General features: G+C 39.9%; 1 protein-coding gene, 1 long non-coding RNA gene and 2 pseudogenes across 3 annotated transcripts; 1 reads left to right on the top strand and 3 right to left on the bottom strand.

The window, feature by feature from the left end:
* Window positions 1–2,599: 2,599 nt before the first annotated feature.
* Window positions 2,600–4,578, bottom strand: LOC120286121. The gene is made up of 3 exons (XR_005548697.1): window positions 3,743–4,578; window positions 3,400–3,574; window positions 2,600–3,097 (listed from the first exon to the last, which is right to left on the bottom strand). It is a non-coding gene; the product is annotated as an uncharacterized LOC120286121 (long non-coding RNA).
* A 6-nt stretch (window positions 4,579–4,584) lies between these two features.
* LOC104430141 (putative disease resistance RPP13-like protein 1) lies at window positions 4,585–11,370 on the bottom strand. 2 transcript variants are annotated; one of them, XM_039307754.1, is made up of 4 exons: window positions 6,686–11,370; window positions 6,039–6,239; window positions 5,325–5,508; window positions 4,585–4,807 (listed from the first exon to the last, which is right to left on the bottom strand). In XM_039307754.1, the coding sequence occupies exon 1, from the start codon at window positions 11,011–11,013 to the stop codon at window positions 6,895–6,897; it is 4,119 nt and encodes a 1,372-aa protein (XP_039163688.1). In that variant the 5' UTR covers window positions 11,014–11,370; the 3' UTR covers window positions 4,585–4,807; window positions 5,325–5,508; window positions 6,039–6,239; window positions 6,686–6,894. The 2 variants fall into 2 exon arrangements, with proteins under 2 accessions (XP_039163688.1, XP_039163687.1); XM_039307753.1 differs by having other exon boundaries at window positions 4,585–4,763.
* Window positions 11,171–21,203, top strand: LOC104439105 (annotated as a pseudogene).
* Window positions 21,204–23,026: 1,823 nt separating this feature from the next.
* LOC104452442 overlaps window positions 23,027–23,196 on the bottom strand; it is a 949-nt pseudogene continuing 779 nt past the window's right edge.

Here is a 23,196-nt window from a genome sequence, read left to right as displayed (position 1 = left end):
TCTCCATGCCTCTCATCCTCAAAATCACTCCTCACCCCAAACAAAACCGCATGAACCCAACTAATTCCCGCACTGCACCAATCGATTCCGAGTAGAGACTCCCCACGGAACCAAATCGAATCCCCCGCCCTAAAAAACAAATGAAACCCAACCAATGCCTTTACCAGAGCACTCGACCACCATGAACAGGGTCGGGGGCATCACTGAAAAATCAGCTCGTCAAAACAGGGCGACCCAGAAGGCACCTTCTTCCTGATGCGCGAATGGCGGGCTGGCCAGTCCTCTCTCCGGGTCTTGGCCCAGGCTTCGACGGCGAAGAGAGGCTGGCGCTGCGGCGGCCGCTGCATTGGGACTGTCCCGAGGAATTTCGGGCAAATCGGGACCGAGAGAACGTTCTGGGAGGAACCCAGAAAGGGACTCTGGCTGAGGAACGAGATTGAAGTAGAAGCAGCCATGGCTTATCGCTGTGCAAGTGCTAGAGACAGAGAGCGATGGTGACGAAGAAGAAGGCACTCATTCCCTCTTCGTTTCCGCGACGCCTTATCCTTTTCGACGAATTGTTTGGGAAAATTGCGTTATGGTCCTCGTAAATATTTTCGGGTTCGATTTTGGTCCTTTTGCCAAATATTCGCGACGGATTTCATTTTATGCCGTCTCTCGAGAACGATCTAATAAGAACATTTTTTTTTTCACATTTCCAATTAAGAACTGAATTGCAAAATGGAGCCAATGCTAAACTTTTTCCACTCCTGGGAAAGTTCTAAAGTCCAGTAGGTTATTCAACGCCCATCAGATTTGAAGCTAAAGAATTTCATCCATCAAATCAATTATAAGAGTTGTCACCGATTATAATCGGTTATACAAGCAACCTATTAACATTTAAGGTTATTACGACTGCAAGGGGTTGTAAGTTTTACATTTGATGGAGGAAGAATGCAGCAACCAAGCGTATTTATTCAAAACTAGGCTACATTAATTTACAAACTTAAGATAAATGTTTTCATCGTTTTGGTAAATGATTACGAATAGGGAAAAGGAAAATTACCATAAATTCAAGTTGCATGCTATTTCTTCAGTGAAGTTACGATTTACAATAACTTAAAGTGATTTATTATCAGTAATTATTAATTGTCACTCTTAAGCAAGGTAAGCTATTAATGCCGTTACGAAGTTACATTCTTTGAGGTGATAACGACGCATTCTTACTTTAAGAGCTCTATAGCTAAGTTAGTACTCCAAAAGGAAAAGCATTAGCTATAGATAAATTGAGAATAGGACAACTCGAGACAAATTACAGTGGTTGAAGGTATAATCATCAAAACTGTATCATCGTGGAAAAATTACAATGTTGTCGGATAATGACTGGGCGCTGGCATTATTGAGAGTATTAAGGAAATTCATGAGGAGAAGTTATTGACTATAATAAATTACTGATTACGATCATTTGAGGAAAATAACGGTATTATTGAATAATTACTAGTGACAACATTATGAAGTTACGAAGAGAAAGCAATCTACGATTATTAAGGTCAATATAGATTACAAGTTCCATCTGTTGCGATAATTTAAGCTAAGTTACTATGCTAAGGTGATTGAGATTCTCACAAAACGCAGTCTACAGCTAAACTAATATGCGAAAAATAAAATCATTAACTCTAGGTGCAATTCAAATTACGCCAAGATCAGTTAAATTTCAATTACTAAGTACAAGAACTAAAAAATATGACCTTTTTAGGGAAATTATAATACCATTGAAAATCTCTTAAAACGAAGTCATTTACCTTAGAGGAAATACTTTAATTTACCTTTGAAATGAGTAATTTAGCTTGTAAGTAAAGTTCATAAATCAGCTTATTGTATCATGGATGCAAAATGAAGTACGTAAATTATATTTGGCGTTCGTAAATCAGTTTCTTGTATCGGAACGCTCAGTAAGTTGTGACAGCGGGTCATTTAATATATTCATGGCGTACAGCAGGGGATACAGTCCCGTACTTTCCTATCATTGCATATTCATTATCAACAAAGTGCAACTTACAGACGATGGAGACTTCTTAAGTCGTCTCGATCAGCAAGAGCATCGATGTTCCTCAACAATGAACGGAATAAAGACCAAAGTATATAGGTTTCAAACCTTGATATCAAAAACTCTTCATTGCATTAACTCTTCTCGGATCCCCCTCAACATGTAGATGCAAAATGGAAGAACCAGAATCTCACCAAACAGCGATCCCCCTTTACGTTTTTCACTTCTTGCCACGCCATTCCTCTGTAACATGCAGGAAAAAAGAATGGACTGATGGGATCTATTCTTGTCACTCCAAGCATGAACTCGATCCCACTTGGTGCATGAACGTCTCAACTCATCAGCTCATAGGCAGAGGGCACATCATGCAAGGGATGGCCTTTCTGGTTTCTCACCATTATCCTTCTTGCCAGGGAATGCTTCCCAACTGCCAAGACAAATGCTTTGCCTTTCCCTCCAGAACCTCTCGCTGTTCTTCCAACACAGGCAGACATATTCGCTCAGATCGCACAGGAAGTTGAAGAGAATACATGATCCACTTTGGTAAAGTCGATTCCGCGTGACACCCTGCCATATGGTTCAAGAATCATCAGGATCTTGCAAATACTTAAAGAAAGAGGAGAGTGACATGTCTCAGGTAAATTTGTATATGTCCAGTGACCCCGCCAATGGTTAAAAGTGCCCGCCTTTTATTTGACTCTGTCACAAACAGTGCTGTTAAAATCACTAGGCGCTGCTAAGAGGCTCTGACCCCACTGTGCCTCAGGCGCTAGGCTGAACAATGAGAGGTGCTAAGTAGAAAGTGGAGATTAATCCATCACAAAACAAATTTTTAGGTCTTTCACACTAAAAAATCACAAGTTATTCGCGGTCTGCATCGAAGCACATCAAGATGTTAACCTAGACAAATCTTTTCTGAGGCAATACCTCAGAGGAGGAGCACCTCATCTCAGGTGCTTATCTTAAACAAAGAAACCTTGCCTGAGATGAGGTGAGGAGCAGAGGCTTCGCATCGCTTTGCCTAAGCGCCTAGGTGAGTGCCTTGAGTGTTAGCTAACACTCAGCTCTCGCCTATCAAAGAAATTGAACTCAGCCCAATACCAGAAAACTTGCAAGTATACAGGCCCAATCATTCACAAAACCCACAAGACAGAACAAGGCCTATCCCAGCCAATACTATTTTCATCTAGTTCTTGTTGAGACTGAATACATCATTAAATGTGCAAGCTTAAACTGAGAACTGAAGGCCTGGGTCTTGGCAGGCCATGCATGGTTTAACTAAAGGCTCACTTTTAGGGATCAATCTCGCCACAGAACAGATCTATCTCTTAAAGCATAGTTTGAATGGCATCGGACAAAGCAACCATACAAACCTGTCGGTGCAAACCAAAAACGAGGAAACATCTTTAGATGGAGAAGCAGAAAACTCTTTCATATTTGCCTGTAGTGACTCTTCTGTAACAGCAGCATGGAAAGGTAGAACTTTTATAAGAGTGCCTTTTCTGTAAATTCGTTCAATGCATTTTCAACTTTCCAACATGTCGCAATCTGTATAGAGAAGAGGAAGGATGAGTTCAAAGTAATGATGAGTCCTCCATCCAGGTGGTTTCAGAGCCTTCTCTCAAACTCCAGCTCAGGAGTTGAGGTGGTCGGGAGAGAGAAGTAAATGTAATGATGAGTCAATTTCAAGCAGCCTATGCTGAAAGATCAACATACCTTGTTACAGAAAACAATTGTTTTGGTTCTGGGCTTTCCTCCGCAAGCTGAATAAGAGCAGACTTCTTAATCAGGTAGGCACTATCTTGACTCTTTTCACCGTCTTCCTCTCCACTACAATCTATGAGAAACTGGACATGACATGTAACTGTCAAATTCTCCTCTATTACAGTGGTATTCCATTAGTTTTCTTCTTGACACGAAAATAGGAGGAATGGCACTGGTTAGCTACCACATCAAATTTATGCAATATGTTCATCAAAGGGGAAGGACAAAGCAATTTCATGTAACAGAAGATTACTGTTCAACCCAAATGAGAAAGCTCTCAGCTTATCTAGGATACTGTTGCAAAAATAATCCTTCTCCAGTATATGCAGCTTAAATTAGTTCATACAATACCTCTCGGCACAATCAATGAAATTTCAAAGACTTCTCCTGATTTTATTTCTCTTCAACTCCAATCAGATTAAATCACTTACAGAATGCTGGAGGCACCTTTAGATAGTATAGACCGCTTTTGGCCAAAAGAATAGTATAGACTACCAATACACGTGCTAAGAGTCATTCAAGGAAAAAGATTTCATTCCACTCTTCATCCACTTTCCATCTTCCCTTGTCAATATGCAGTAACAATCCACCTCCAAATCCAAAGCATCAACATAAAACCATGCTCCATCACTTTTAGGGAGCACAAACGACAGCTTAGTTATGAGTAATATATTGTCCCAAAGCATCCAGAAAAATGTAGACACAGAAGTGAATCCTTTTGAGCCTAGATTAGATAATAGTAACATACCCATTGGCAAATAATGGAAAGGGGAATAATACAGCTTTAGACCAACCTCTTTGAGGTGAGGGCATGTCCGATGAATGCCAGGTCCCATGATCACTTCACAGTCAGGGAAGAATTTCAACTATTTTATCTACCTGTGTGGCGACAGGAAAAGAATTGATTATGCTTCGAAAGGCTGCTTCAAACTCCTCATCATTGCAGAGAATTTCCACCTCATCCAAAATCACGCTGCATCGAAAAGCCATAAATTATAGCAGCAGTTGCAAAACAATCTGCAACGTGTATAAAGATAATATTCTTATGGAGCTCTTGTTTGTAGCTTAGCATGGACTGAAATATGCTAAATGCCAAAATCATCCAGACTTTAATGTCATTCAAATTCTTAGCAGGCAAAAATCGATTAGCAAAAGATTTTTGAACTTCATATCCTATATCAAACAATATGACGAGGGGAGCTTTCTCAATTTATCAATTGTCACCAGTCATTTCTTGAGGAAATCTATCAGGGCTAACATATAGCAATATATAAAGCAATTTTGTAAATCAAAGCAAAGGTCTCCATAACTCAAGCTAGAAAATCAAGATTCAGCTATGTATATGTAAGAATAGAAATTTCACTAATCCTTTCCTTTCCTCGAAGAATGGTGATGAATCATGGTGGCAGTACTAAATCTAGAATACAGTAGCACAATCACATTCATTACTCAAAAACAGATGAGAAGACGATAATTTGGAATAGCTCGTGCACCCAAACTTATTCGTGCAACATTATTCAATGCATAAGCTTACCATCCAAGATCTTTCAACTCCAAAAAGCCCTCTTTAACGAGAAAAATAAAGCGACTGGGTGTGGCTATTAGGCATCAAGACCTTCAATATTTTCCAGCTGAGTTTTCTTCCTGAAACCGCCCGTGGCAACCATAGACCAGAATGGATCCCCAAACTTCAATATGAATCAGCAGTTACTCAAAACCTGCATAAAATTTTACTAGACATTAAGTATCGCTTATGTGGGTGCAAAAATTTATGTTAGGTTTGTCATCCACTTCTAGCAAAAACAAGCATTGCTGTACATAAAACCAACTACAGAGTATCTCCAAATTCAGAACACATCCATTTTCAACGGCTCCAAGGAGATTTTTTACCAGTTTTGCCCCATTAGTGGATTATGCACATCATTAAGCAACTGTGTGCCACTCCAATTGTATATTTGTCTTTCCAGAAACCCAGTACAATCTTTCAGATTGCAAGAAATCTCTTCTTTTTTCTTATTTGAAAGAAGAGATGACAATTTGAGTAAAATAGACGACAAGTTGTCAAAAACACACTGACTGCCACCGAAAGTGAATTGGAGTGCTTTTTTCACCACAAATTGGCTGCTTAAGCAATAGCCTATCATAGTATAAGATGAGAGCTTAAAATGGCCACAAACTAGTAAAAGTCAGTGACTTGCTTGCCAAAGCACGTAAGGTTAAAAGAAAAGGCACAGGAAAGGATACCAACCGCCAACATGTGAAGCGAACTCGACAGATGGCACCAAAATGACAAGTGGAGGGCTTCGTGAGAATGATTTGCTGAGTCCTTCAGCTCTTCTTGCCTGAGATGTTGGACTGTTGGTGCAAGATAAGCCAGCATTTTTCCCGAACCACTCTGATCAGCTATATTACAAGTGTTTCCCTCAATTACAGGTTTGAATGCAATCACCTGCAGTCATCAATAGTTAGCATCAATCTGAGTTGCAGTACATAAGGAGAAGTTCTTCCTTTTGTCAAGGTTTAGATAGAACATCTCACTGCAATTACTTATCAATACTTATGCTAATGAAAAGACAAAAACTGATGCTATAGGTTGGCCCCTCAATGACTTCCACATCCATCAGCTCCAAATTTACATTTACAGATAAAATATTAATGATGACGAATGCAAGCTTACATCTAGAACTATACAAAAACAAGGTCATCATTGATTTGAAGCTCAACATGGATATTATGCAGACTGTAGACATAACGATGATTAGAATGCGCTCACATTTAGTATATTGCCAGCTAAAACAGTAGTAAGGAAGCAATGACCAAGTTCCTTCCATTTTCCCAGCAAAAAATGCAACAAGTTGAAACCTTTGACTTTGAGTAGGTCATACTGTGATGTACCTGAATATGTCGGGCGCAGAAAATGCTGCTTCCACAAAGTCAAGGGCGTCCACCCCTTCCTCTCTGCTCAATCTTTACCCGAAGATCAAAAAGAGCCGAGGCTCAAATATTAAAAATACCCTAATCTCTTCCATGTAGAATATTCAGAGTCTGAATCCCCCCTTTTCTTCACCAAAAAAAATAAATAAATAAAATAAAATCCCTTTTTTTCAAGTAACTGACTTGTTGTAGTCAAAGCCCAATATGACTTTTGGGATTTCGCGGATGAGGGGCCAATAGCAGCCGGTCCCTTCCTTGCATCGCTTCTCCAGAATCCTACATCTTGCGATCCAGAGGTCTTCTAAGGAGGGAGGGAGGCCATCCTGGGGCAACTCCCTCAGCTTCGGGCAAATGAAGATTTGTAACTTGAGGAGAGAGGGGGGGAGACTGCTGGACAGTGTTTCCACTTTCTTCATACAACTGATAGAAAGATTGAGCAGAGAGGAAGGGAGCGGAAGCACGAGACGCTTCTCCTCTCCCACTCGTCCCGCACAGCTGTCAATGTCCAGATCTTGAAGGGAGGTGAGAGGGGTGAGCCACTCCCTCACTGGCTGCTTCATATTCTCGCATCCATTCACCCTAAGTTCCTGTAACTGGGGTGGCAATCCTCCATCGGGGAAGCGCATAATACTCTCACACTCCCTAATTTCCAGACGTTGGAGACTCGTGAGTCGATGCAACTGATTAGGTAACGATTTTATCTTCGGACAATTGTTAAGCTCAAACCTCAAGATGCCGGGAGGAAGAGGAGGGAAGCACTCCAGCTCCAATGCCGGACAATTCGACAACCACAACTCAGTGAGATGTAAAAGTGTGTACAGCCCCTGCGGTAAGCTTCTCAAGTTATCGCAATAGCCAATACCGATCGATCGAAGTGATTGAAGACGGTCTACAGGTATCTTTGCAAGTGACTCCACTCCCATACACGACCAAATTTGAAGTGTCTTGAGGGTCGTAGATAGATATCTACTCTCACTAAATGGAGAGGCTGGTAGAGAACCGCATCCGTCGATTTCTAATTCTTGCAAACAAGACGTCATGTCACCAGGATTATTGCTGTTGCTGCTTGATTCATTTATATGAACACTTAATCCTCTAGGCAAAGAAATCTTGAGTTTTGGACATTTCTTGATGGTCAACTCTTGAAGAGAGGAAATAGTGTAAATCTCGCTTGGATGCCTCTCCAAATTGATGCAATTTCGGGAGTCCATAGTCTCCGGCTTGCTAGACAACTCTATATCTCCTTCTCCAACTGAAAATGATATCAATTCAGGACAACTTTTGACAACTAACCTCTTCAGACAAGCGAGATTCTGAATTACATTTCTCTCTTGCCACAAGTACATCAACTTTTTACAACTTTTCATCTTCAACTTCTCTAGCTTGACCAAGGAGCTTGTAAACCTATCATTTAAGCAGGTTAATTCCACAACATCTTGTATAACAAGAGAGGTTAGAGATGTCAAGTTTACCAAACTCTTCAGCACGCCCTCATTACAACCTCTGAATTTTAATTTATTGAGGGATGGAAGGCTAATGATAGAGGACGAGGCATCCATAAGTGGACAAGAGTTGATTTCCAGCTTTTTGAGGGAGCTTAGTTGACTAGGCAATCTTCCAATCAATATAGGGCAATCCCAAATGACTAGATGCTCAAGACAAGGAAATAAAACTCCTACTTCTTCATTGTCGAAGCAATGAGACCAATCCTCCCACGATCGCATGTCCTTGAATTCCAAAGTAATTAAGGATGGAAAAGGACTTTTAGTTCCATAAAATTCAGACCCTACCGTGCATATTGCATTTAGACCTTTGATATATAGTTCTTTTAGAGAAGATAGTTGTCCCAATGAGGCTAGTGCTTTGGCCCGACAACACCCATCTAAACGTAAATGCATCATGTTAACGTATGAGGGACTTCCTAACCATGACGGGAATTCTAGGCCACCATAGTAGGATATTGTGAAACTTACAAGGTTTGGGTGAGGGCAAAGAAAGTCTAAGACTTTTGCTTCAAGCTCTTCATTTCGGAAATTTCCAAAATCTTTGCACCATTGCATGGTCAATTGGCATATTCCCTCCTTCATGCGTAAATTGGCATCTGTGGCATCTTCGACTTCTTGAACCTTATGCAAATTAGAGATGCACAATTCCCCTCCAACGTTCTCTAGGTTTTTTAACTCCTTCAATCTCGACCCTGCTTCTGTTCCCACTACAAATTTGGACAAAATCTCAAGACACGCCAAATTACCTATATGTGGCAGCATCGCTCTTAGGCTTGGAGTGTCGGTGAAGTCGAGAAATTTTAGATTGATCAGCTTCTCCATACCTTCTGGTAATTCAATAAGGTTTTGACATCCCCGCAACATCAAGGCCTCTAGATAGTACAATGCAACAATTGACTTTGGAAGGGTTTCAATGTTAGTATACGACAAATTGAGGGACCTTAGGTGCCTTAGTTTGCCAATGCAATCCGGTACCTCTCTGATGCAATAGCGACATAATGAAAGCACCCTCAAGTACTTCAATTTGGATAACAAGTCGCCTAACACTTTCTTAGACAAATAAGGCTTATCATAATACGTAAGTCCCTTCGCCATCGATATGAAGCTCCTAAGTCCCTTCATTTCATGATATATCTTGAATCTTCTTCCCACAATGTGACTACTACTAATGAATGAGGCATGACGAGCTAAAGATGCATTATTTTGATAGCCTTCATACTCAAACTCTCCTGAGCTAAAACAAGTTGTACCAGCAACTAGCTTTGCGAGGTCATGCACAAGATCATGCATCAAGAAGTATGATTCACCACGACTCAACTTTTGAAGTAACGATGTAGAAACTAGCTCGTCGAAAAATTTCAAACCTGCATTCCAACAGTTCTTTCTTTCTTTTCCTTCCAACAAGCCCTCCGCAATCCACCAGTGAATCAACTCGGCTCGTTCAATTTCATAATCCTTGGGATATATAGCACAGTAAGCGAAACATCTTCTCAAATTCGAAGGGAGATGGAGGTAGCTAAGTTTCAAGGCCGGAAGGATGTCACTACGTTCTTTGGGTAGGTCCCAAACTTTGCTATCCAATATAGCTTTCCATTCATGGGGACTGACTTTAAAGCTCAGTAATCCAGCCAAAGTCTTCACAGCTAATGGCAACCCTTGACATTTTTCCACTATTTTCATGCCTAACCCTTCAAGACTTGGATGATGATCGAAATTTCCAACTCCAAAAGCATGAAATGCAAACAAAGCCATACAAGAATCTTGCGACAACTCTTTGAGAATATAGGGTCGAGCACGCGCTATTTCAGCAACATGAAAATTACGAGTCGTGACAATAACCTTGCTTCCCTTCACTCCTGATTGAAAAGGCTTCAAGAGGATAGTCCATTCTCCATAATTCTCATTCCAAACATCATCTAGAATGACAAGAAACTTCTTCCCCGCAAGGTGTTCCTTGAGCTTAACATGAAGCCAATTTAGGTCCTTTCCTTCACAGAGCAAATGGCCATTCACTGTCTCAAGGATCTTCTTTGTAATAGCAAGCATGTCGAAATCATTGGAAACGCAAGCCCATGCTTTCACATCGAAATAGTTGGTAACTCTAGCATCATTGTAAACTTGCTGAGCCAAAGCAGTCTTCCCAATATCCCCCATCCCCACAATGGGAATCACTTTTAGATCTGCACATGTCCTATCACCTTCTTCTTCACCAATCAACAATTCAAGGATCTCCATTTTTTCAACCTCCCTGCTAACAAAACAAGGCTCGGGCAAACTTGTAGTGTGAAGCGGCTTATCCACTCCTCGGTATGCCGCTCTGTTCCCGTTGTTCTCTCTCAAGCTCAAAGTATCTTTCTGAGTGATGATATCCTTTAATCTGCCATCCATCTCTTCTATCTTGGATCTCATTTTACGATCGAACATAAATGCTTTTGGGCTCAATGTAAAGCAACAACTAGGAAGAAGGGAACCTGCCTTGCTAGTGCCAGGTTCTGCGTTGGCCTTATTTTCCATGGACTCCATGGCAAACTCGTCAAGCAAGTCTTCGATGTCGTAGACCAAGTTCCTGAGATCTTTAAGCCACGACTTCACATCAAGATCGTCGGTGAGTTGCCTATCCTCTGCATCATCCAACACCTTGTTGATGCTAATCAGCATCTTCTCCCATTTCTCCAGCAGCGTATCTATACCCACGCGCCGCGCAAATTTGAGAACCTCTTGAGAGGCCAACCTTTCGAAGAGCGTCGAAAGGAAGGCGCCAAGAAAGAGCTCTGCGATGGGCATGGTCGGAGGCGGATCTGCAGGTGCGAAGGGAAGAAGGTGATGGAGGGTGGAGGAGCCGAGGCGACGCTGCGAGCGACGGCGAGCGAGGGCTGCGACCGCCGACTGCAACGCCGCCTGCAACGTGGAGAAGGCTGCGACCGCCGACTGCAACGCCGAGATGGAAAACCGCAATGCCGCGATGGAGGGCTGGACGCGAGGCTACGACGGCAAAGGGGATAACGGAGGCGAGGCAGCGGCGAGAGAGGCAGAAACCGAGCAAGGGAGCAAGGGAGAGGAGCAAGAAGGCGATTGCAAGGTTTTTGGCTGTTACTTAACCGATTGCTCTTTCAATTTTAGGAAGAAGAGCAAGGAGAGAGAGGGCTCCGGGGAAGAAACGAAAGCCTCAGCGTGACTTCAATGGGTGGGACCCATTTAGCTCCAAACAAAAATATTGACTATTAAATAACTTTATTAATACATGATAAGACTAAAAATTAAAAAAAAAAAAAAAAAAAATAGGCGGGTTAGAAAGTTATTTCAAAAATAAAAGCACTAGATGCTTTTTTTTTTTTTTAAAAAGCACTAGATGTTAAATAATAATAAAATTTTGATCATAGTAGAAAAATAAAATTTTATTTTGACTCTAATCTCTTGTTAATTATTTATTTCATCGATAACTTTTTTGTTAAAGTCAAAAAATGTCTTTCCAATTTTTTTTTATGAATAAATTTATTAACGTCATTAGTATAGATTTATTATAGGCTCTTTTTTATTATTTATTTATGAATTTGAATAAATTAATTTAAATAAAATAATTAATCATGTATATATAAAAATATTCATTTAATATACGACGTATCCTCACGCCACAAAAATTCTCTTTTATCCAACTTTTATAATTCATATCTTACTTCCTATTTTCATTGCTCTTTTGTACAAATAACTTGTTTATTACTTCCTCCCCCTCCCTCCAACTTTTATAATTCATATCTTTACTTCCTATTTTCATTGCTCTTTGTACAAATAACTTATTTATTACTTCCCCCCCTTCCCTCCATGTATATTACTCTTTCGATTTTCTTTACCAAATAAAATTTCAGTTTATACGTTGTTGTTCTTTCGATGTTTGATCCCTTCTTCTACTCCTTCGCACGGTACTTTTTGTTGTCTAGCCTCCGTTTCTCGATGCCAAGAGACACTTGTTCATAGCGAAATTCTAAAGTTGCTGTTGAGATGCTGTCCTACCCTGAATAATGTGCATGCTCTCTAGGGTGAAGTGCACTCTCCCCACAATAAATCAGTCACTTTTTTAAAAGTAAGTGCATGCTTCTTGTCATAATATATCCTCTCATTCATAGAAAAAAATTACTAAAAAATTTTAAACTTATTATAATTGTGTAATCTCAATCCTAATTATTTCATTTGGCTAAGAAATAGATTTAGGGCTAGTGCTCAATCCATTTTATCCTTCAGTGGTGGTGGAAAGATCTGACATTGATGGTGGTGACCTTGACCGGTAAAGTAGACACTTTTTCTTGGATCACATTTGCTATTACTCGATTGTTTATAAGTCCACTATTCTTATCTTGATTGAGACGATAGGCTTCTTTGTTATTTTGCCTTGGCCGGTGACGACTTGGAGCAATCTGCTACCAAGCTTTTAGCTTCCCAAGTAATTGACTGAGTTTTAGTTAAGGTCTTAACTAAGGTTAAGCTACAATGCTCCATAGTCCATCCCCATCTCCTCTTTCCATCCTCGTCATTTGGGTCTCTATTTACTAAATCTCGGCCTATGATAATTAAATATTCCAGAAAAAAGTTGCTGTGTTTTTTGTTTCTCCGCCGATTGCTCCTTCGCACTTCCCTTCCTTCGTTCTTGTTTGCACTCGAATCTCCACACCTTCTTAATCTCTCATCGTTGATTTCATTTGATTTGATTTAATGGGAGCAAGTGGGTCAAAAATGGCACCCTAGTCTTGGCATTATTAAAGCGGCCGAAGGGCTGGAATCAGACAAAAGGCTGCTCTCTCAATTTCTTTCCCACTCATTTTTTGTACCCACCCATCATCATCATGCATCACAAAGACATTGGCATCATCTGATTGACGCAGTCTCACACATCGGTCCTATAAGTTCCCAACCATTATTCCAAATTACATGAGAACTCGATGCATTAAAAACTATATAATTTACTTAGCTGGTCACCAAGTGTCCAGAAAGACTAGTTAATATATATATATATATATATATATTTAAAAATAATGGCTAAAAAAATTGTTACTTTCTTTCATTACTGTCAATGCTACCTAGCTTCGCTCTCTAAAAATACGTTATGCATTAGAACAGAGGCAAAAAAAATTAAGTGGTCTGGGATTGAATTAAATTGCAAACCTTCCAGCACCATTTTCTATTTTCCTCTTTTTATAATGATTATACTCATAATGAAGCTTTCTCATTTTATTTGGTCCGTGGGCCCATATTAAAATATGCTTATTGTTTTGTCAACCTAACTACAATTTGTCCAATGGATAAATATTTTATCCAAAGATGGCCAAATTGATAAATTAAATTAATTATAAGGATTAAGGGGTGGTTGAAGAAGTGAGTCAACACGAGGATGCAGTGCAAGGGATGGTTCAAGAAGTGGGAGCCGGACGACAAGAATTATTGAGCGAAGGAGAGGAAGAAGGAATCGAACGCCATCCCCTCTCTATCCTCTTCATCTATTGCCGGATGCAGGCCCCATGTGCAAAGCATCGAAAGAAGGGTAATTGTGGCAGGACGCACGCGTAAGTCAAGGAATCAAACTTTCATAATTCCCATGGGGTCATTGGTCTTTTGCACAGATAATTTATATATTTCTCTCTCTCTCTCTCCATGTATAATACTTTTCAATTTTTTTCGTTGCTATTCTATTTATAGTTCATATGTTATTGTTGTTCTTTCCAAGCTTTGCACATGTGGTCTGCACCTAGGAATGGTGGAGAAGGCAGAGAGAGAATGACGTTTGATTCCTTCTTTTTCTCCTTCGCACAGTACTTCTTGTTGTCGTCTAGCCCCCATACCTTGAACCAGCTAAATACAGGACGTCAAGAGATAATTGTTTACAAAGAAATGACAAGGTTCCTATCGAGATGTAGGACAATGTACATGCTCTTTAGGGCGAAGTGCACCCTCCTCACAATAAATTGCTCACTCTTTTACAGTGATTTGCACAATTTGTTCACATTAAGTGCATAATTCTTAAAGGCCAAAGTGCATCTCCTTCTTAGAGTCAAGCGAACACTTGTTATAATCAAGAGTGAACTCCTTCCGGCATCTAAATTAGAAACATACCTCTTTCGATGAGGAGCAATGCTCCTTAAGCGGGTCGATGTTCATGAGGCATTCATAATGTTCCTATTCTTCTATCAATTTAATTTCGGAATTATCTAGAAAGTCAATGTTCGCTTTCTATTGCTGTAGGATACTCTAACTCTAGGGAAGGCCGTGATTGAGAGTAATCCCATCCTCTCGTTTCCAACAAATGGTCTCTCCTTGTATGGCTTTTTAGGTGTTGAGTTTGGACGCCAAATTTTATATTTACTAAGACCGATTTAAGATATTGGTTATTAATAAATGCTTGATATTGCAAGCGCTAACTAAACACTTTTCTTCTAGCCATATAACGCATTAACAAACACAGGAGATCAAAGCACCAAACACGGTTATTTATTAATCTCATTGTGCCGGGTCAACAATTGAGTACGTCATTTTATCAATCCTTAGAATCCACATAATATGACCGGCTCGAAATCTCGAAAGTTGAAAGACTACAGAAGGTCAAAACACGGAGATAACTTAGACAGCTCAGAGGATGACACCAAAAAACCATTTCATAAATACGACATATGAAGACGTTGATGAGTAACACACAAAAAAAAATAAAAATCAAATTGAATAAACGTAGCAATCCTCATAAAAACTACACAAGTTGAGCCGGGTCCCGCTAAAAGGGCCCAAAGACACTTTCGAGCGGGCTTGAACGAGGGTCTTCAATTACGAAACCTTGCTTAAACGGGCGAGTCCGGCTCACCCGGCCCGCATAATCGAATGCAATTCCCAGACGGGCGGGTCACTTCAGCCGGGAGGACTCGGGACGAGAAAATATTGGGTACGTCTTATGTATCAACGTGGCAAACAACAAGCGCTCGCAGCGCGACACGTGTCCTCGTGGGACCCACAATTTCAGGCGCTCATTTTGAAAATTTCCGTGATCAGTAGCTTACGGAGAGAGGGTTTGCGCCGCGGGTTCTTTCTTGCGCCTCTCTCTCTACCCTCGCTCTCTCCCCGACGAACTCCCTCTCTCTCTCGCCTCGCCCGACTCCGCCAGCACCGCGAGCAACCGGCGAACCGAGGATACCGGCGAGACGACATCGCGAGCAACCGACCGGCGTGCGACCTCCCCTCTCTCTCCGCCTTCCGGCGTGCGACCACCCTCTTTTCTTTTCGACCGACCGGCGTGCGACCTTCCTCTCTCTCCGCCCTCCCTCTTCCGACCGGCGAACCACCGCGCCGCACCTCCGGCTCCGGCCCGCCCAACTCGGCTCGTCCGTCCTTACTCTTTCTCTCTACTCGCATCTCTGTCTCGCCCTCCCTCTCTTCGACAAATAACCACCGCGGGACCGCGAACCACCGCGCCCCTCTAGCTCCGATCCGGCACCGCTGTCCGGGTAATTCCTCGCTCTCTTTTCTCTCTTTCTCTCGTCTGACGGTGACGAAAGGGATTTTATAGGAGTTCAAACGATGCCCGAAATGTCATTAGTAGTATGCTTTTCCCGTAGTTTTCTTTAATCTTGGGTTTGGCTATTCATCATGCCAAAGAGGACATACTCCGAAAAGGCTCTAAAATGAGTGCTATTGTTGCAAATCATGGATAGTCCTTGAAAAGCCAGATCTGTTGTTCTTCCATATTGATGTTTATATGATTCCCAATAACTTTGCCGAGATGCACGGCAAATGCATCCATCTCAATTGATTATTGTCATGCGGTGTAGATTTTTATTGCCTCGAGATCATTTGGTCATATTTGTTTCCGTGTGTTTGCGATGCTTATGGTATGTACCTATGCGATCTCCCCGATGATGATTTTTTTTTTTTTTTTTGGTCGGATTTTAACTTTCTCTGTATTTAATCCAATTGCGGGATGTGGCAGTGAAGGTATTCTCGATGCAAGAATATTCGAAGAATTGATAAATTCCTTTAGACAAGAGGTTTGTTTTCTTTTTTGTTTTACTATGTCTCATGAGTTCTCTTTGTTTCTAATATTATTCACCAGGACATGCCGAGGGTCGCTTAGACTTTTTAATTTGAATAAGGCATCTCGTAGGACATGATATGTGCTATGTCTTGCTCTAAGCCCGTTGGCCTGTCATTGACTTGTTAATTGAAATCATGAAAACATCGTTATGATAGCGTTTAGTGATTGCTGGATGCGAGGTGGCTGGTTTAATTTTGATAAGGGCCTTCCTTGACAGTTGTAATTGCGGTTGATGGTCTAGATTCGACTCGAGGCAGTGAGGGATAATGGGTTGACCTTTTAGTTGATAATGAGCCCAAAAAGTGATCTATATTATCCCAGGATGTGACGAGTCAACATCGAGGTGCCAAATGACTCCATCTATTGTGTCACTTGCCCCTACATCTTCTGATTGTTCTTTTTTTTCTTTTTCCTTTTCCTGATAAGAACTACATAGTCAAGATGGTTTAGGAAGAACATTCTGAAAACCAAAGTGTGATAAAGAGATGAAGTAAGATTGACCAACATGTTCGAACTGCATGCATTTATCTCTCTCTCTCGCACTTGTATGACTAGCCCGTATTTTATTATTTTATAAAATTCTGAAGCCTTTTAATGACCAGAATTTTGGTGCTTATTCTCAGAGCAACGGGATTTTTTTTCCCCAAAGCATGGATATAGTTTATTGGCGTCGCTCTATTAGTGATGGCATTGGCAATTTTAATTCAAGTGTTGTTCCACTAATACTGAGAACGCAACTTTTCAGACATGTGGTGATAAACGAGGTTTTGATCTTTTTTTTTTTTTTGCCAAAGGATTATGGATATTTTTCTTTATATTTTCCATGCCTTGATCCATTGCATTATGATTAATTGTGTTGTGTTGTGTTGGATAGATGTAATAGCATGGGGTCTACTAAAGGATTATACCTTCTCTTTACTCAAAATGAGGAACTTTACGATAGGACTTTGCGATTGTTGTACGTCCATGCTCTCCCCCCTCGGATGCGTAGTACCATGCGGTTCGAGAACCTCTTTTGATGTTGCCACAATTTTTCTCACTTCTCATAAAGTACGTTCATGTAGAATTTTATGAAACCTCATTAGCTAGTTGTGGAACTAATCTTAAACCTGCAGGGAACTGTGAAGATCAATGCAGGGCGTTGACATAATCGCTAATGAACTTGAGGGAGGTCAGCTTATGCCATGTGCTTGAACGCATTTATTCTCACCGGCTCGAGCTTTCTAGTAGTGTATGGTAAAATCCGAGAACGGCTGGATCGGAAGGTGGTCGAAAGGACCTTATGCGAGCATAAAGTGATGCTGTTGCTGAAATTCGTTCCTTGCTTCGATAAAGAATTGGTGGCACGAAAATGGGATTTGTGATTTTTACGAGGTTGTCCAAGTAGGATCAAAAAGCTATAATGAGTTGTGCTTCTTTTGGGGATACATGACTTGCTTTACGGGAGATTGTTTGTACTCGCCGATTTTGGTTGCAAATGTTCAGCCCTCGCATTTTTGCCCTTCCATGTAGTACATGCCGGGAATTTTGGACGGTATGAAAATCATGTACAATTTCGACGAACAAAAATCATAAACCCACAAGCCTATGCTCAATAATGTGAGGTTGACGCACCGATCCCTACGTCAAAGAGTTGTTAGGAAGATTTTGACGCCTCCGTATCAAATTGGATAAATCTCATTGTTGCATGAAAGATTTTCTTTTTTCTCAATGTGAAAAATTCTCTGACAGCTCATCATAGGGTGTTTATTGCTTGCAAATGCTTGGGCAGTGATCCTTGTTATGTTTGGAGTGCCAAACCTGAGATTTCTAGCAACATTTTGCTGATTTAGATGTACTTTTGAAATCATTAACCAATCTCTTGATCTAAAACAAATTAAATGCTGCATGTGATGCTTCTGACTTTGGTACGTATTTGTGTAAATTTTCATATTTGTTTCTCTCGAAAAAGTAACATTTGAATACATTCGATGATATCTCTTATAACACCGATATTGAGAGGGGATAGGGGTTGGAATTTCTTTTCGATAAAAGCAACGTACGTGTTACCATGCCGATGTCTTGAAAAGCTCATTGTTGTGTTTGGGGTGGCTTTGAACTGTTTTTGATCAATTTTTAGCCTTGGCTCTAGCTTTTGACTTTAGGTTTAGCTTTGGCTGTTTGGATGGAATTTTCATTTCATTTGGCAAGTTTTTAATATTGAACACCTTAAATTTTCAGTCGAACTTGCTGAATTAATTTAAGCTTTCTCAAGAATACAACTAACTAAAATATCGCTTTACCCAAAAAAAGAAAAACTAATTAAAATATCGCAGCCAATTGTGATAGAAAATCTTCTTATACTGAACAATTTTCTTGGTTAATTGGTAATGCAGGTCTTCTCGCCTGGGGTTTGTTCACAAGATTACTACCTTTCGAAAACCGCCGGATTCCGGTGACAAAACTGAGATGACTTTTTTTTGGTTTTGTACAGAGTTTATAATTTAAGCAAAAAATTCTTGACTAAAATCTTGTTTGTAGGCCCCGTGCAATTTTCAAATGCCGAAACTGCTTCTTCGCAAAAAATGCCCTTGATGGAAGATGCATTCCTAGGTGACGGTTGTATTAATTTTTTTGACATGGTATTTTGTCCAACTCGGAATCTGTACATGTTGCCCAAAGTAATGCATATTTTGGCATGAGTTTATCACCTATATATTGTGTTTAAAGAATAATTCCTAGTTAAGCTAAAAATCAAATTTCTCTAGTTACAAAGAAGCGGTTCTTAACATAGAGTGGCATGTTCATGTGCTTTGAGAATTTCTTTTGGGTTGCGATAGCATATTCTCTTCTAGTGCACTCACATGAAGGTTACTGACTGACTTTGTCTTGGTTCACAGCTATTTGCTTCCTGAGCACATGGGGCCATGCACCCTCAGGATCACATATTCAGCCCACACATATCTGTGTGTGAAATTCCAGAGCCATCGGAGCAGGTGACTTTCTAATTGGGTTTTTTATACCAAGCCTTCGTTTGATGTCCGTTTCTTGATTGATCGACTGTGTATTTTACCATGGACATTTTTTTTTGTTTATCGGGACTACACTAATCCATACCTTTTACATTTGCTCCATCTCGCTATAGATGGCAAAGGTGGTCGTAAGGAATCAAAAATCAACATTTGCTTTGTTGTAATCACATCCGCCGTTAGAATGAGGTGGGCTTATTATTTTGTCTGCCTTATGATTTGATTGATTTGATCAAACATTGCATTGTATGCTGCGGTTAGTGTTGGCTTGGATGGGAAAAAAAAATTAGAACCGAGAGCAATGTCCTTCTCGCATCAATAGAGAATATGCGGTATGCGGTAACATTGGATGTTCTTCACATGGTATTTATTTTATTTTATTTTATTTTAATTCTCTCATCTGCATTCTTGGGTAAGCATGTGTTTTAAAGTTTGTCACCAATTTCGCCCGGTTCCGATCTTTTCAACTTTTGGACCCGCGTAAGATTGCCATGTTTGACAAGAATGGAGGGGTCCAAGCATTGATTCAAGTACTACCGTTAGTAAGAGCAATGAATTTTTCTGGATGAAGAATATCTTTCTTGTATTAGGGTGAAAAATATGCATGCATTTAATGAAGTGCATGTTGGTTGTCGCATTGCTGTCCATGCAGATGTTTAGACAAATGTGGAGTTGCAAAGGAAGCTTTGGGCATTGCATATATGACGGGGGTTTTGCAAACTCCATATCTCGTATTCGCGCCATACAGATCTTAGCATAAAGGTAATTACATCTCGCTGCCCTGGTATTACGTTTATCTCAAAGAAGTTGTGACTATCCTACACCGTGGATGTACACTTCCTTGCTTTTGATACAAAAGGAAAAACTCCCTCTCCTATATCAGTTTTCCAGCTTGAATTTTGAAAGATGCCACTTCCAATTGACCATTTGATCAAGAGCGATTACCATTCAAAGAGTCACTAGTATGTCAATCACTTGTTTTTAGTTTTCACTTAAAAAACAAAGCTTAAGTGAAATCAAGTTCACTCGTAGAAGGGCGAATGACGTGGAAATATGTATAAACCTCGATGAATAAGGGATGGCATTATTCTATTTCGCAAAGATAAGGCTGTTTCACTTTGAGAAAAGTGGTGAAACATTCATTGATGTCTCTGGCAACAAGAACTTTCATTGGCCGTTGACTTCAAATATGCCACACGTTCAGGTTCTGCTCATCTCCTTGGATCCGGTGTTACCATTTTCAACATGACCGTATATAAGCTCACACCATTTGCAAACTTGTGTTTCCGTGTCATCATCATTGGGAATCAACTCTCTTGTTTCCCTTGCTTTGAAAGATAAACTTAGGTGCTAGCATGATTTAAACTTGGTCCCTTTAACATGAGGCATTTTGTGTAATTTGTTCTTATATCATGAATTGGTGGGAATTTGAAAACTCGAAGCAAGTGTTGTGAGCGCTTCCTTTTGTGAGAATGTACTAATGTTATTTTAAGATAAAATAGTACTAAGCCTGGTCATTTTCGTTTAGACAGTTCTAGAATCTGTTGTTTATTCATCTGTTATTCATTGATTATTCTGTGGGGGGAGGTTATGATTTATTAGCTTGGTGAATTGTTACAGACTGGCTGGAAATAATTGTCTTAGTATTTTGTGCTGCATTTCAGTTTCTATGTTAGATATATACGCGTGTCATAATAATTTTGTCTTGTCTTTGAATATATGCGAACATTAATTTGCTGATATTGTTCTCTTTACATTTTTACTTTCGAAGAAAGTAGGTGGGAGATTGTTAATGACTGATATGCTAACTATTTTTCCAGGTTAACAATGATCGGAGTGAGACTACACAATCCCCAACACCTGATGATGAATCCTCAACCTTCAATTCTAGGGCAGCAACCTAGCTTTAGCTGTTGGTGCTTCTCCTTATCATGCTATACTACTAATTTCATAAACTAAATATAGTTGTCTCTACGCTTAGACTATCTAGAGCTACATGTTAGTAATTTCAGCGTAATTAGAGATTGTTTCCTTTTCTTTCATTTGATGACTGATCCGATGTTAAAAAAAAAAAATTGCAGATAAGCAACTTTGCTAGCATGTGGTTCATTCTCACTTTTCGTCTCAATTCTCGCAACCGGTATTCTTTGAGCTCATGGAGTGGTTTCAGCATTGAGGATTCGTGGAGGAATGAGCACCCTGGGTCATCGTGGTACATCTCGCTCACCTTTTTGCTGTGTTCCAAGGGCTTTTAAAGTGCTTGGCCGGCATTGATACCAACTTCAAATACTTCGAAAGTAGCCGATGAGAAAGGAGACTTTGCCGAGCTTTGTGTTCAAATGACATCGCTTCTCATTCCTCCGACCACGCTTTTTATCGTGAACATCATTGGCATTGTAGGTGTCATATGCGACAAAAGGTGTACGATCATGGGGTCCACTTTGGTTGGCCCGAACCATTGATTCGTCATTGTTATTTATTGTGCAGTATTTTATTGTTTGATCACAAGAATGTAACACTTTGAACTTAATTCAGCACTTAAAAGGTCGAATACAGAACAAGTTCATTGGTCAAGCTTAAGTCGATGCCTTTATTAATGTTCCCACAATTATCTTGTAAATTATGGCTTTATTAATGTTCCCACAATTCTCTTGTAAATTGTCAACAGTCTCTTATCAATGCAAGGCTCTACAAAGCATTTCCCGCACGTCAATTAATTCTCTCGCACTACTAATAATTGAAACGTGATGTTGTGTTTTGTATATTGTCAAATTCAAACTCGACGGATGAATTATTGCCACTTTTCGATTTCATACTAAGTAGCAATCCCTTGGACTCGCAGTTTTCCAAGATTAGTAGGGCAACAGAGCTTTGCCTTGCAAGGTAACTAGCCACAATTTGGATCAAAAATAAAATCAACATCCGACAAGATCATTTAATACAAAGCTTTGTTCAAAAGAAAGCTGAAGGTACTCAAACGTAAAATTGAAATAGCAAACTCCAAACATAAAACTGTTATTCATTCAAATCGACAATCCAAAAAAAAACAAAAAAAGCTTTCCTATGTTAGGTACTCCAAGAGATTTATGCACACAAAGTAGCCCTTGTGAAAACATTGCATCTCAATCAGCATGTTATTGGACAAATTGGCCATCTTTCTTGGTACGACTCTTGCCAACTCATCTTCTCATGAAACGCAATACTCACATTATCAAAACATGCCGCACCTTCTTCGAAACACATTGAACCCCAAAAAGAAAAGTAAACCCTCGAATATCTTTGCGAGTGCATGTAGAACCAACCTTGGTAACAAGAACTTCCTTTGAAGAATTCTTTGAAGAAAATCGTATGAGCAAAAGAAAAACATAAACTAAACCATTCAATCACAAAGTATACATCCGACCAAAATAAAAATCGTAGTATGCAAAATAGTGATCTTTATCCACTTTTCTATAGATGACCCATAGCAAAGACCTCGCATTTCTTCTTGTCAAATATGTGGTTATGCCTCTTCATCATCCTCAACCATAATCCTTGCACGCTTCGTAGCACATGAACATCAGTGTAGGGAAAACCTTAATGACAATAAGATTCTTCTTCTTGCACATTAATAAGTCCGTAACTCTTAAAAACCTGTCCACATCCATATAAAAGTCATCGATTTCCTCAAAGAAACTCTTTAACATGACCGTAAACGTGGGCGTCCACCAATTTTAGATCTTTTCCTTCACCTGCAATATGACACATGCAACACGAAATTTAGAATAAGAATGCTAGCAAATAAACCCTTTAGTTTATCGGAATAAAACTTTTAGTTTTCTGTTTTCAAAACAAAAGTGAAACTTTAGACCTATTACCCACATGCTCATTAACATGTAATGCACGCATGTAGATTGT

Source organism: Eucalyptus grandis, chromosome 2, assembly GCF_016545825.1.
Source record: "Eucalyptus grandis isolate ANBG69807.140 chromosome 2, ASM1654582v1, whole genome shotgun sequence".
NCBI classification, from domain to species: Eukaryota; Viridiplantae; Streptophyta; class Magnoliopsida; order Myrtales; family Myrtaceae; genus Eucalyptus; species Eucalyptus grandis.
Note: the sequence above shows the minus strand (reverse complement) of the source record. Positions and strands in the feature narration are given on the sequence as shown.